Source organism: Condylostylus longicornis, unplaced genomic scaffold (genome assembly GCF_029603195.1).
Source record: "Condylostylus longicornis isolate FDR11 unplaced genomic scaffold, ASM2960319v2 ptg000004l, whole genome shotgun sequence".
Lineage (NCBI taxonomy): Eukaryota > Metazoa > Arthropoda > Insecta > Diptera > Dolichopodidae > Condylostylus > Condylostylus longicornis.
In genome coordinates this window covers 10,029,395-10,046,141 of record NW_026577973.1, presented here as the reverse complement: position 1 = coordinate 10,046,141, position 16,747 = coordinate 10,029,395, and the positions used below count along the sequence as shown (strand labels likewise).

General features: G+C 30.7%; 1 protein-coding gene across 1 annotated transcript; it reads right to left on the bottom strand.

Moving 5' to 3' along the window:
• Positions 1 to 11,838: 11,838 nt before the first annotated feature.
• On the bottom strand, positions 11,839 to 14,532 carry LOC129610592 (uncharacterized). Its single transcript, XM_055523205.1, has one exon. The coding sequence runs from the start codon at positions 14,027 to 14,029 to the stop codon at positions 11,915 to 11,917; it is 2,115 nt and encodes a 704-aa protein (XP_055379180.1). The 5' UTR covers positions 14,030 to 14,532; the 3' UTR covers positions 11,839 to 11,914.
• Positions 14,533 to 16,747: the final 2,215 nt, after the last annotated feature.

The window sequence follows — 16,747 nt, the reverse complement described above, 5'->3', positions numbered from 1 at the left end:
TTTTACCGTATTTTTGCTCGTATTTAAATTAATTTTTTTTAATATCCCCACGTAGTTTCTCTAAAATATTATCCTTTTCTATAATTTTTTTTATAAAAATATATAACTATAAAAATACATACTTTATGATCGTTAAGCTTTTTTTTGTTACGTTACTTCAAAATATAGCACGTGTGCTTACATGTACACCTACATAAGTAAATCTATTTACTTACTTGTGTTTATTTTCACTCGTAAATTTCAATTTAGTTTATAAATAAATGTTTTACAATATAATTTTATAATTTATCCAAAATAAAAATTAAATTTTTTTATATTAATTTTCAAAAATTTCAATAAATTTTATTCACAAAATAATAATAATATGCGGACAAAATACAAACGAATCAACCTAAATACCAAAAAGTACTGGACTTAGTATATTTTATGTGAGATTATTTATAAAAAAAAAGCTTTTCAAACAAATTGGAAAATAGATATGTGTGTATGTATATAAGTACATACAAAATTTATTATCATAAACTTTAATAACGATTATGTATAATATATATATATATTTTTTATTTACGTACTTCACATATAATATACATATATGATACATACCTAGATATATTTTTTTTTGCTACATACAAATATCTACATATTATAGGAATAAAAAATAACAAAATTATTGTTAATTTTCATCAAAATTCCTCTGCACATACATATGCACATATATTTACTTTTTCTTATTCTACAACATACATATATATTTATATATATATGAACATATAACGGATTAAAAATGTATAGTACTAACATATTAACTATAGTAATAACAGTATACAGTGAACGGTAAAAGAACTGCTCACTGAAAATATTTCCGCTCGAGTTTCAAAGTCCTCTTTTGATTATAATTCAATTTGAAGAGTAGATGATGAAACGAATAGAGCATTTTTTGTTTCATTAAATACTTTGTTACAAATAAAATGCACTATTCACTTTAATAACTATCTAATAATAAACGCAAAAGGTATCAATGTTCAAACAGAAAAAATTTTAGAAACCAAATTTCTTTTAGGCTCACTGTAAGTATACATATGTATGTATGTATGTGGTAAAGCTTTCTTATACATTACATTTCTGACTTTGAACTTGAAGACAATGAAAGAAATTGTGTTCAAAGATACTTAAGTATTCTGAAAATATGCATGTATGTACATACATGTGTAAATGCAAATATTTCTGTTATAGGAGACAACGTAACTGCCAACTTTTCTATTGAAAATGGGAATTCCCCCTTTATTAAGCAGCATGGATTTGCACTGATTTCAAGTTGACTTGTTACAATAATTTTTCTTATTCGGTTGGCACACATTTCCTTAAAACCACAATTGAAGATACTGATATCTACGATTGACTTTTCAATAATGTGCTATGAATTTCCTACTTAGTTACAATCTCCCTCGCAAAAAAAAAGTATTTTAAAAAAAATTTTAACAGATGTTCAATATAGGTATGGCTTAATATGAAAGGTCTAAGACAAAAACTTATTTAAAAAATTTATTAGTGTTTCACTACATTAAATTACACTACATTCAATATAACAACGAAACGAAAAAAAAATCTGATTTTCTGATAAATATGAAAATGTTTTTTAAACACTTTCTTCAAATTTTAAAACTTTTAGTTAACATACTTAGAAAAATAGGATTTTGGTGCTTGGAGAAGAGTTTATTGTAGTTTGGGCGCTTTGAAAAATTTGTCAACTACATCCAATGGCAAACTCGCAATATTAAATTTCAAGAAATTTCATCAATCGTTAAATCAGCCCCCGATTTAATTCCAGACTCCTGATATTCCCAAAAAATTTATAAGTTGATTGTTTTAGCCGAGCTTCAAATACACGCGTGCACACACAGACCGACCTCTTGCATTCCCTATTATGAAGTAGTAGCATCACATAACAAGACTTTGCATACAAGATTTTTCAAGACTTTGCATACGATTAGGGAGCAATTGTATGCAAAGTCTTGAAAAATTCCAAACATATATATGTAAGTTATCACCGTCTTTAGTTACATATTCAAGTGGTATCAAATTACATCTTCAGTACGATACTAATTTCTGTTCACATGAAAATTGCTGACACAGCGTCTGCAATCGAACATGTTTAAACATGAAGAAATTACGAAATTATCGTTCCCATCAAAAATGCTGACGAAACGTCTATAATTTTGCACGAGGCCGGAAATGAACTTAATTTTAATTACTATAAATACTGTTAGATTTTAAGATATGATTTAGTCTAAAATTGGTGTTAATAAGAATAGAATATTATAATTAAACTATCAATTCGAATTTAAGTAATTGTAAAATTTAATTTTTAAGTAATAGTTGTGACATTGTGTGAAATAAAATTATTTTTTTATAATCGAATCAAGATAGTTTAATAACTGGCGCCCAACGTGACTTGAATCGTGAAATCGCAAAACTCTTCGTTAAATTTTAAAAGAAAAGAAGAAAAATAAGCATATCGCGATAAAAGTGTACCCAACTATAGTGCGCGTATTGTGGAAATCCGAAGTGAAATAAAAAGAAAAAGGAACTGAAGCAAACCGTACTTACAAAAAAGTGTTGAAGATTGTGCCGCAGTAGGACGTTTACGAGAATAAAAGTTCACGTCTAAAAAGGACAAACACAACTCAACCGCTATTCGCATTACTCACCAAGACTCAAACAGATGAATTACGTTTTTTTCCTGTAAGTAGTTTTTCATTACACTTAATCTTAAAAACTTAACTGAGGGAAACTAACTGCATCTCACTGAATAAGCTTTAAAAATATAGAAGCTTCGTTAATTTTAAAAAAATTAAGATTTAAAAAAATTGAAGTGATAAATGAAAATTAAATTGAAAATTTGAAAAATTAATCAATTAACCGATAATAAATTGAAAAATTAAAATTTAACCAATAAATATTTAATACAAAAAATAAAACAAAAGTAATTAAAAATTTAAATGAAACCAGTAAAAAATTAATAAGATTAACCAATTAAATTTTATATTACCAAGAAATATTTAATTAAAAAATAAAACAAAAGTAATCAGAAATTTAAATAAAACCAGTGAAAAATTAATAAGATTAACCAACTAAAAACTTAAATTTAACAAAAAATTTGAAATTAATCGACAAAATTTGAAAGAAAAATATAATTTAAAAGTTTAAAACCGCGTAATAGAATAATTTAATTAGTGAAATTACCTTAATAAAAAGTTAAAAATGGAACAAATAATGGAAGAGCTCAGAAAATTAAATGGAGCCATCAATGCTCAAATTGAACAAAGCAAACGGTTTGAAATTCGCCTAGCAAAACTAGAGGCTCAGTTCAATACACCACAACCGCAGGTAACAAACTTGGCAGCACCGAAAAGTGAAGACGACCTGAAACAAATATCGAGACTTCCGGACTGTGTCAAAGATTTACAAACCTTTGATGGCGATGCAGTGCAGTATGTATCATGGGTGCACAGCGTAGAATCAATTCTACGAGATTACGAAGTTGTCAGAAACAAACCCATATACAGAGCAATATTACAAGCTATTAGAGGAAAAATTAGAGGTAGAGCAGATGCAGCTCTAATATCGTACAACCTGTTCGACGAAGAATGGGCCGCAATCAAGCAGTGTTTGTCCCTGCATTATGCCGACAAACGGGACATACGCACATTGGAGCACCAAATGAGCACACTGACGCAGGGAAGATCAACCATAGATGAATTCTACGCCAGAGTCAACCATCAATTCTCCCTCATAATCAATAAGATCAAGACCGAGAATTATACAAAAGAAACTATAGACGTATTGATAGAATCACAAAGAAACAGAGCACTGGACGTATTTATCCGAGGGCTCAATGGGGAATTGTCCAGGTACTTGATGCTTCAGAAACCGTCAACTCTGCCAGAAGCATATTCAACGTGTCTAGAGCTCCAGAACTATAGTTGCCGAAACTTCGCTATACACAACAGGAATGATAACAACAGAATCACTGTACCATTCAACAAAATGTCCATGAAACGACAACAACCAAGTGCTGGGAACCCAAGGTCGTATCAACCAGAACAGCCATTAACAGTGGAACAACGGAACTTGGCTTACAACATTCAACATCAGAGAGAATCGCAACCTCCACCTAGACCGCCAAAACCGTTAGAGAAGATGGACGTTGACCGATCCATACAAACACGTCAGGTTAATTATATGAACCGGCCAGACAACTACAGGGGAATATACAAGAGGCCACCATCAGTAGGCAACATGCCTAGCAATAAGCACCAAAGGCTATTCAATATGGAAACACTTGAAGACGACGTAGATGACCACCCAGAAGAATGCAGCGAATATGACGAAGAACCAGCATATGCAGATGATGAGGTTCAAGAAGTAAATTTTATGACGGACGCCTTTCAAGCGTTCCTTACTTAGAATTCAAGACAAAAAACAACCAGCTCCTAAAATTTCTAGTCGACACAGGAGCTAATAAAAATTTTGTAAGAGAAGAGATCGCGACAAATGCCAAACCAACAACAAAACCATTCAAGATACGTTCAGCTGGAGGAGATATAACAATCACCAAGAAGATCGGAGGAAGATTTTTTCAGAGTCTGGGAAACAACACCTTCATTGAATTTTTCGTTTTGCCAGGATTGAAGACCTTTGATGGTATAATTGGAGACGACACGCTTAAGAAGCTCGAAGCCATTATAGACAGAAAGAACAACACCTTAAGGATCAAGCCAGATATAAAAATTCCGTTAAAGGCAAAGGCATCAGCTCAAGTCAACACCATCGAAATCAAGGCAGACCATTTACCGAAGGCAATCCAAGAAAAAATTATGGGAATAATAAGGAAATACGAGAAAATATTTGGCCCAATAAACGACAGGGAAATAATAGACACACAAGTGAAAGCAGAAATTAAAACTACTACTGATGATCCCATATACACCAAGTCATATCCATACCCAGCCAATATGAGGAAGGAAGTAGAGGAACAAATCAAAAAGCTGCTAGAGGATGGAATTATCCGCCCTTCGAAAAGCCCTTACAACTCACCGATCTGGGTAGTAGCCAAGAAACCCGACTCATCAGGTGTGAAGAAGTATAGAATGGTTATCGACTTTAAACGACTTAACGCAGTAACGGTACCAGACACATATCCTATACCGGATATTACAAACACACTAGCAAGCCTAGGCCAGGCCAAATTCTTTACAACATTAGATCTGACATCCGGATTCCACCAAATCATGATGCACAAAAAGGACATTCCCAAGACGGCTTTTTCAACAATGAATGGAAAGTACGAATTCCTAAGACTACCATTCGGGCTGAGGAATGCGCCTTCAATATTCCAACGCATGATAGATGATGTTCTAAAGGATCAGATAGGCAAAAGCTGCTACGTATACATCGACGACGTTATCATATATGGAAAAACGGAGGAGGAACATTTAAGGAACATTGAAACGATTTTTAGCATATTGGAAAAAGCTAACCTGAAGGTCAACCTGGAAAAAACAAAATTCTTCAACACCGAGACAGAATTTCTTGGATATATAGTCACAAGCGAAGGAATCAAACCCGATCCCAGAAAAGTGGCGGCCATTCAGAACATCATGCCACCGACAAATTTGAAGGACCTAAAATCATTCTTGGGACTCACATCATATTATCGCAGATTTATTCAAGATTTTGCAAAAGTGGCGAAACCACTAACGAGCTTAACAAGAGGCGAAAACGCACAAATAAAGGCCAATCAATCTAAGAAAGTTGGAATCAAATTGAATGCAGAAGAGTTAAAGGCATTTAACAGGCTGAAAGAATTACTTATATCTTCAGAAGTCCTAATATTTCCAAATTTCGAGAAGCCGTTCATCCTAACAACCGATGCTTCCGACACAGCTATTGGAGCGGTGTTATCACAAGGTGAGATTGGAAAAGATAAGCCAATTACGTACATTTCCAGATCGCTCAATACCACGGAAGAAAACTACGCCACAAATGAAAAGGAAATGTTGGCGATAGTATGGGCATTAGACAACTTGCGAAATTATTTGTATGGGGCTAACAAAATCAAGATACTTACAGATCACCAACCACTCACTTTCACCTTGAGTAATAGGAATCATAATGCAAAGCTCAAAAGATGGAAATCAAAAATTGAGGAATATAACTACGAGCTGATATATAAGCCTGGGAGAACAAATGTTGTCGCGGATGCACTATCCAGGCTGCCAACCGAAGTAAACAGCTTATCAACAAGCTCGACCGAAACGGCAAGCAGTTCAGATGAGGACAGCGTAACGGAAACAGCACATAGTGGCGAGGAGGACAGTTCTGATCTCATACCCCACTGCGAGACGCCGATAAATGTCTTCCAGAATCAAATCATTATAAGACAAGGAAAATACATAGAAGCACACGAAGAACCACATCCAAGGTACCACAGGCATTACATCGATCTACCAGAAATAAATGAAGGAACCCTCACGAAAATACTGAAAGAAAGATTAAATCCTAACCTCGTGAATGGAATAAAGATCCCAGAATGCTACATCCGCATACTGCAGAAGGTCTTTAAGGATCACTTTAACAGATTCAAAATCCGTATAACGCAAAGCATAGTGGAAGACGTAGCTCTAGAGGAAAGGAAATCCAGCATAATCGAGAGCGAACATAAGCGAGCACACCGAAATTCAGAGGAAAACAGAAAGCAAATACTAGCAAAATATTACTTCCCACATATGAGCAGTTTAATAAAACAATATACTAAAACTTGTGATATCTGCAGCAGCAACAAATACGATAGGCGACCACATAAACCGCAGTTGCAAGAAACTCCAGTACCTAAATATCCAACACAGATATTGCACATGGACTTGATGGAGATACAGGGAGAGAAGTATATATCATGCGTCGACAAGTTCTCTAAATTTGCGAAATTCTTCAGAATCAAGGATCGATCAGCTATTCATCTAAGGGACAAAATAACGAAGGTATTACACTATTTTACCGTCCCGAAAATGATTATATTCGACAATGAGCGCAGCTTCGTGAGCCCTATAACACTGAACTACATCAGGGCTTTGGGAATAGAAATCTACACCACACCATCACAAAAAAGCGAGGTAAACGGGACAATCGAAAGGGTGCATTCAACTATTATCGAAATAGTAAGATGTCTTCAGAAAGAATACCCGCAACTTTGCCAAAAAGAAATCATCAACTTAGCAGTAGATCGCTACAACAATTCAATACACTCTGTAACAAAAATGAAGCCCAGCGACGTTTTTTTCGGCAGACCAAGTGGAACATCCTATCAGGATCTCATCGAAGCAAGAATAAAGATTAATAATGAACTCATAGAACGCATCGAGAAAAATCAGAAAACGAAATTAAAGAGAGAAAACAACAAAAGAGACGAACCTAAAAACTATCCAATAGGTGAAACAATTTACGTTCGAGACAAGCAAATCAAGGCAAAGCACAAACCGATATACAAGAAAGAGATTGTGGCAAAAAACAATAAAGCTACCATTATTACCGCTTCCGGAAAAAGAATCCATAAATCACACATCAAGAACATATAACATTAGAATATTATGTTAATAATCAAAACCTTAGGTTTCTTTTTAGACTAGCAGTCACTAGAATTACAGCATTTCCGAAAATCTTCGAATTCAAAGGCGCAATAGCAACCATTAAACAAGGACAAGGTCAAATCTTGGAAGGAAATTTCAATTTGGTGCACATCATTGATTTAAAGAGCTATGACGAGGTTATACAACAAATCATTCCTTTGGTTGATGGAATCAACTCGACCAGCATAATGAAACCACAGTTAGAACACCAACTGGCTCAAATAATGGAATTTCTGACTAAATTGAGAAGCAGCAAATCAAGAGTTCAACGGTCAATAAATTGGATTGGTACAGCATGGAAATGGCTGGCAGGAACACCAGACGCCACAGACTGGGACAACATCGTTACAAGCCAAGACAAGCTGATACAAAATAATAATCAACAGTACAAAATAAATCGTGAAGTTATGAGGATAACAAACCAAGTAGTAGAAAGATTTAACCACATTTTGGAACATGTAGGGAACTTAGATCATCGATCCGAACAAATAATATTTAACAAACTTGGAATCATAAAAGAAGCCTTGGGAGAAAACGTGTTAGCGACAGAATTAGCAAAAAATGGAATTGTCAACACAAATCTTCTTAGCAGGATTGAAATCCAAAAAATACTGAAGGAGATCGATACACTACCCTACGTCAACGAAATTGAGGCAATAGAATACGCAAAACCACAGGTAGTAACCAATAGACGAGAAATTCTCTACATATTATCAATACCGAAGACAGGCAACCAGTACTATGACCACATTATAGCGAGATCAACAATCCGAAACTCCCAACAAGTCTACCTCGAATATCAGGAACTTCTCGTGAAAGATGACGTATATGGCATATCGACAAAATGCGAGAATTTAAGAAACATCACCATATGCGAAAGAAGTAAAATTCGAAAACTGGACGAAGGACACTGTATGTATCAACTGCTAAAGGGAATAAACGCCAGTTGCAGCCTTCAATACAATAAGGAAGAAATCATAGAAACCATAAGTGAAAATATCATCTTTCTCAATAATTTCAATGGGGAGCTAACAAGTGGCAACACGAGCAAACACTTAACTGGAAGCTTTATGATACAGCATACCAACGAAACCGTTCACATAAAAGGTCAGAAATTTACAAGCGAATCTGCCACCACGTCGCAAGTTTTACCACCTGTTCTTCAAGAAAATTTAAAAGAAGGAGATATCAAGCTAAGCCTCGACTACATTCACGATCTTCATATCAGCAACACAAAACAACTTCAGAAGCTAATACCAAGGAGCCAACTCTCTATAGCATCCGATATTACTATAGGACTCGTCATCATTGCAGTCATCATCATTTGGGTCATCAAGAAAAACATCAGCAAGGTTGTGAGAAAACGCACTCCAACAGTGGTTCCTACTATAGAGATTCCGCAAATTTCAGTCATAGAAGCACCAAAATTCCAGCTTGATCTACGGGACGCAGATCTTTGAAGGGGGAGGAGTTATCACCGTCTTTAGTTACATATTCAAGTGGTATCAAATTACATCTTCAGTACGATACTAATTTCTGTTCACATGAAAATTGCTGACACAGCGTCTGCAATCGAACATGTTTAAACATGAAGAAATTACGAAATTATCGTTCCCATCAAAAATGCTGACGAAACGTCTATAATTTTGCACGAGGCCGGAAATGAACTTAATTTTAATTACTATAAATACTGTTAGATTTTAAGATATGATTTAGTCTAAAATTGGTGTTAATAAGAATAGAATATTATAATTAAACTATCAATTCGAATTTAAGTAATTGTAAAATTTAATTTTTAAGTAATAGTTGTGACATTGTGTGAAATAAAATTATTTTTTTATAATCGAATCAAGATAGTTTAATAACTTGTATGTATGTAAGTGGCGATAAACATTAATTTAGCCATACTTAATGCTCGGGTAATGTCAAGCAAAATATGTTTCAATTCATATAAAAACGATTAAAAGAATATTGTTCCATTTGTAGAATATTTAGTTTCCTCTCAAACATTTTTTGGAAAATTAAAAGGAATAATTTTATAACCAATTGAAATTTACAAATTTATTAAATACATTCACATGTATGTACCTACATGTGTAAATATAAAATTCACAAAGATTTTGTGAATACCGCACTTTCAAATGTTTGTGCATCATAAAGGAAATTGTTTATAAAAGTGTCAATTTTGGAAAAGATTTCATAATTTATTAAAAACGGTAAAAATATAATTTTATCAAATATTTCTGTTGAAATAAATAAAAATCGCAATTTTATGGGAAAAAAATACTGGTCACAAGTAATTTAAAATAAAGGCTGGCTGTGGAAACTATGTAGAAAACTTTGAATCTCCTATTTTCGCATTTTTCAGTTAATTCAAAATATGTTTTAAAAAACATTTGAAAGCCTTAATTAAAAAATTGTACCAAATTTATAGTACTGCTAAGAAAAAAATAAAAATCAATATTTAAAATCTTCATACTTTTTTATTAATCACTAAGTTTTTTTTCTTTTTTTAACATGTGCCAACGAAAATGCACTTCAGTTTTGTTTTAAATTTCTATACATGGGATTATGACAATGCCATTGAAAAACATTTAATTTTAATTCTAAAAAATTGTTTGCATATATTTTTAAAATACAATAATATAAGATTTTAACACTCTAACTTTTACGATTCCTCAAAATATAAAAATAGCGATATTGGAAAAAAACATCTTAAGGGGTTGAGTAATGTTACTTTTAATCTGCATTTTCATGATACGCATCTTTATGTTGCGATTTTGTAATTTTAAATCGTTCTTTTACTAATTTCAACGTGGTCTTTTTCTAAATTAAAGTTTCTTCTGTTTGCAAAAATTAGAATTTAAATTTTTAGGACCCCAAAGCGAAAATTTAAGGTAAAAACATAAATTGAAAACTTTGTTTATAAACTCAAACGTAATGCTGCAGGAATTGTTTTATAAACAAACATGTAAAATTTAATACGTACAGACTCACTGTTCTGATTTGTGATTTTCTTTATTTGAACTTGCTTTTATGTCAAAAATTTATTTATTTTATGTCATTAATTTATTAATTGATTATATTATTTTCAGATGAATTAAGTAAAAGTTTGCAGACGTTTAGATATTTGAAAAATCTTGTTTTTTTATCTAAACTTTTTTTGTCAGACGACTATACGTTGAAAATAACAGATTTCTTTACATCTCACATTTGTAGCAAAAAATGGGTATTTCAATATCCTTTTTAATTTACACAGCTATTTTATTACAGCTAATTTGAACATTTTTAATAAACAAGATTGTTCTCCAATTTTTTTATAATTTAGATCGAATGAAAACGCTAAAAGTTTCATTAACTAAAAACCGCTGATAATTTTTGGCAATTTAAATAATTAGATGCCATCATAATCATTGCGATTGTACGTTTTACCTACAAATTCTAAACAACAGCAATTTTTAAAAATATTACAACGGATCAAAGTGGCCTGAGTGCACCTTTTGAGGGAAAAAAAACTTAATGGTAAACTTTTAAAATTCGTAATTAAAAAACATTAAGTGTCCCTAAATTTGAAGCTTAATATTTTTTACATTTTAAAGTTTTGCATTTATTGTTATGATTCCCTAAACCAAGAAGTCTCTAAACATGAAACACAATTTTTTTAAGTTTTCAACAAATATTATTATCGCTGATAGCTAAATCAATACACGAAACCGCAAGTTATCAAATGGTGCTAAATCGAATTTTTACTTTAATGTTAAAATATTAATTTAGTAAGGAATTGAGAAACAAAACACTATAAATTAAGTATGTAGAATTTTTTTTGTACATATTTTAGATTATAAATTTAAAAATCAAATAATTTTTCGGAAAACTTATATAAGCAGCTATGTATGTACATATGTACTAAACTTAATTTTATAATAAAAAATGAACAATTTGAAAAATTTCTGACAATTTCAAAGTATGGATAAGTTAGTGTACACACGTACACACGTTAGTTGAAGATATCAGAAATCATGATTCACATCAGTCATTTCATGAGCTTTGGAAAAAAACTATATATTGTACATTGTAACTACATTGAAAATTCAGAACATACGTTAACTCGTTTACAAAAAAATTATTTTTGATTTGTTTTTATTTTATCATGAAATATACAGCACATTGTTTATTTCAAAAATTAATTGACAAAATGAATACAATTTCATGTTACTTTAAATGCAATTTTACTCTGCTTTTAATATTAATTTTAAATCATCACTTTGAAACTTTCCCAATAATATATAATCTATATTAAGTTCTGTAAGCGATAAATTAACTATATCTATCAATGTTTTAGTTGTAAATACTAAACCGTTAAAGGTATCATTTGATAATCTAGAATTGTTTTCATTAAAATTCCAAACTGATAACCAATCACAAAATTTTGTCAAAAAACTGAGACGAAAATCATTTACCTCACTAATTTCGTAGTTCCATTCATCATTTGTTTCATCTCCAGAAAATTTTTCTTTAGTGTTACAAATATCCCACCATTTCTTAATAACTTCGCAAAAATCTGCAGTTGATTGCATTTTTTCAATTTCTTTTAAAGTTTCGATTGTAGAATGATGGAAGATATTATCAACTAACTCAACATTTTGTCGTTGATTCCTTGATGGAAACAATGTTTTCTTATTTAGTTTATATGCTTTTTTAATTAAATAGCTTTCTTCTTGTTGAAATAGCTCCCGAATATGGGCAAAATTTGCATGCTTCATTTCATGTGTATCGAAATCGGAAAACAAGAAGGTCATATTTGGGGCGTACATCCAGTTATTTCTAATATTTTTGAATAAATTAACAGTGTCATAAAGCAAATAAATATTCCCTTTCCCATTTGGATTTGGAAAAAAATTTTCATTCTCTCCTGTCAGAATACTATACATGCCTTGATTAGTTTTAATATTGTCAGAAATAATTACTAAAACATGGAACCCTTTATTTTGAACAATATCAATTACACTCTTAGTAGTTTTTACTAAGTAATCCTCTGTAGGATTTGCAACTGGATATAATCGAATAATTTTTTTAAAATTACCAAATACAGACTTTACCATATAAGCTAAAATTGTTTTAGCAGTTTTAGGGGCATTATTCGCTTTTTCTGAATCTGCCTTTTCTGAATTGTTTTTGTTTGAGGTCTCTAATATTTCAGCATCAGGTTTTCCAGAAGCGTTGTTCGTTTTAGTTTTTTTCGAAGATTTGGTGGGGCTATTCGCTTTTTCAGCATCAGATTTTACCGGAACAGTATTTACTTTGTATTGATCTATATGTATTTCTTCTATTAAAATTGCTACAATTTTTTCTCTCTCTGTTAAAGATTGTGAAATATCTGCTATATACTCATCATCATTTTCATCATTTCTGTAAGTGGGAGTGGAGTGTAGTGTTGAAGATAATCTTTGAAGATGCCGCTTCGACGGTAAAGTAAGAAACTCACTAAGGATTAAATACGTAGATTTAGAATGTGCAAATATTAAAAAGGACATAACTATAGTTTCACAACTATATCTTGGTATTTTCATAATTAATAACTTAATTTGATCGATGACAGTGTCCAACTGTTTTGACTTTTTAAATGAACTATTCGCTTTTTTGAAATTATTAAGATAACGTAAAGCTTGTCCCAGCAGGTTAGACTGAGAATCAAGCTCTTGATCTACTATGTCGGAATTAGAATCAAAAAATATTATTAACTTTTTTAATTGAGACCAAAGTGTAAGTTTCATGTCTAAAGGTAATACATTTTCAAATTTTCTCACTGGTATCTCTGTTATCTCTGAAAAGCAACTGACTTTTAAATTGCTATCAATTTTTATTCTATATTTAAACTTGCATCCGAAATGGCTCTCTTCTTTCAAAAAATATAAAACAACATATGAACTATTTTTGTACAATAGCCACCCGTCAAATTTAACATTTTCATCGATTTTACTTAAGAAATTTTCAAAATCATTTATTTCATCGTCGTTTTTAAGAGGAACTTCTCTTTTAACAACTTTCAAGCTAGTATTACAAAGTAATATTTTTGATAAGCATGCCGGATAATTGTTGAATATGGTTGGTATAGCGTCATCTTTTAGACGTCTTCGCTTATTTGGTTTTTTAGCGAAACATTCTTCTGCAAAATGCAAATAACACACGGCACTGTGTTTACTTGGTACCCAATTTTCCCTTGGGATTGCATTGATCCATGCTTTTCGTAAACGTTTATCAGTTGGAAATTGAAAAGTAGAAACATGCTTTGGTGTGGAATCATAATTTGATTTACAGCCAGGAATAGAACATTTTCGCACCATATTTGTACCAGTAGAGAAAAGTTAGTTATGTTTATTAAAAACAAATAAAAATTAGATTGTATATACCAAAACACCAATATTTTTTTCTTCAACGTTTAAATTATAAAAATCATTATTTTTAATATGAAAATCGAAATCCACTAGATTATCAGTGAAAAACAATAACCTTTAATGTTTTTCTTTTTGTAATAATGAAAATACCGGGAAATATACTTATATTTAATATTTTAATTAATTGTTAGATAAGTTCAAACATGAAAGATTTATATAAATTTAATCACTTTCTTTGCACTTTTGCACATAATTTTAAAAAATATTAGTTAACTTTTTTTCATTGTTTAACATTCGTCAAAATGTTACATTATTCTTATGAATTAACGGAGTCTAATAGAAAACTAGTTTGCTACGACTTGGAACGGTTTTCTGAATTCTAATTAAATTAAGATTTCCCAAAAATTTTTATAATTTTTTCCAAATAACTCGAAAAATTAATATCGATAAAAAGTGCAATATTTGCGCTTAAATGATATAAAATAACTTTCAGTAAAGTCATTTTGACAGCATAATATGACATTCATTTCATTGACAGTATAATATGACATTCATTTCATATGATACACCGCAGGGATGCTTCAACTAATTTATCTTAAGATGCACATACGTATTTCGTTACGATATTGAACTGAGAGTTACTTTCACTTAAAAAAATTTGCTTAAAATAACTGTTTTCAATTTTAAATTCTCTTTTAAAATTTTTTGCCTAAAAAATATGCACATTGTAATTTTATAAAAACTATGAATAAAACATTAAATTTAGATGCAGTAAAAGAACCAGAAATGGTTCACGAAGTAACTTAAGAAGTAAACCAATATCAAATTGTATAAAAATTCATATAATTCAAATACAAAAAATATGATATAATAGTAAATTTTTCAAAAGATTTATTATAATATCGGTAGAATAATAACATAATTCTAAAAACAAAAATTAGGAAGAATACACACGCAAATGTGAAGAAATATTTAGGTTTAAAAATTAAATGGAATCTGATGAAAATGTATGTTGAATACATATTTATATAGCAAAAATCTTTTCACTCGCAAAATGTTTTCAATCAATTTTAAACGGTTTTCATTGCGTTTTTTTAAAGCTAACCATTCTTGGTTTTCAGTTACTATCATAAATTATTTCTTGAAACTTACAACAATTGTCTAACATGGTTGTAGTGTACCCAAAAATTTTATGACAAAATTACTAAACATAACGTACATCTCGCACATTTGCGAGAACAATAACATAAAACAAAATGCAGAATCGCAACCATGCTTTTATTGCTATTATATTTTAATATTTTATGTATGTATGTAGATATAAAGCTTTTCTGTAACAAAATAATACAGAAAATTTGTTCATATACTTGTAGAATAATAGTTCTATGCCAATGTTTTTTAGCCTTCGATAGTAATTTATTTGACTATAAATAAATTCCTAGAGTTGAAGTTATATTTTGGGTTGTGTTGTTATTCTTTACAACTTGCGATATGTACTTAGGTGTACCATTTTTTTTTTTGAGTTTTTTTAATAACCGCATTGTATAAACCAAAGTATATCTATTAATAAGTAGTTCGACTCTCCGTTTACATCACACTAATGCAATCACTCACCAATTTTTGTATACAAAAAATTCCATTAAAAGAGTTAAGCAGTATACCTTCTTATTTTCATTTTTATACACATAAGTATTTTTGGGAGAGGGAAAGAGAAGGCAATAGATGTCTACGTGTTTTTTTATAATGTATTTTTAAAAGCGGGAGTTATTTATTTTTTCGTATAAAAAGTATAGGAAAAAATATTAAGAATTTTAAAAGCGGGAGTTTTATTTTTGTAACTTAGTCCAGTACAAGGTGGCAAAAAAGGTGTATCATGTTACAAAAGCGAAGAGGTAAAAATGTGTTTAAAAAAATTATTATAATTTATATAATATAATTTTGAAAAATAATAAAAATAAATTTTAACAAGACGTATAATATTAAAATAAAAAGCATATCTCCTATGAATCGGTAATGATTATATTTCATAAAGTGTTAATCAGTATTCATACACTTTTTTTTTAATAAATTACTTTATTTCTATGTCACTGCCTGATACTATGTATCTACTGTAATAAAATGAAATTAACTTTAATAAAATGAAAAATAAATTTTGTTATTATCAAAATAAAAATAACAAAATTTTTACCTAACTTAATTAAATTTTATTTCAGTTCAATGTTTTTGATACACTTACGTTTGTTTACAATATTTTGTTTCTTTCTTGCCTACACAACTCTTTTTACCATCTATTTCTAAATAAAAATGGAATATTTAAGAATTTGGAAGCAAAATGCATACGAAAACTAACGGAATAGAACGAATCGAACTACTTATTATAGATATATTTTGGTGTAAACTTTAAGGTAGGTCATATGAAAGCAAGAAATTTTGCATATTGAGTTTTTGGTGCGAACGCACTTCTCCATGGTAGGGAAGTGTAAATAAACTATTTTTAGCATCCTGTCGGGCTGTGTGTGAACGCATGTATCTCAAGTTCGGGTGAACCGATTTTGATGAAATTTTATATGTAAGTTTGTTTCGATTATGGCACGAATTGATCAACTTTTGCGATATATCACGCTTCCGGAACTGCACTTTTTAGCGGGCCTGTTTTACATTTTTGAT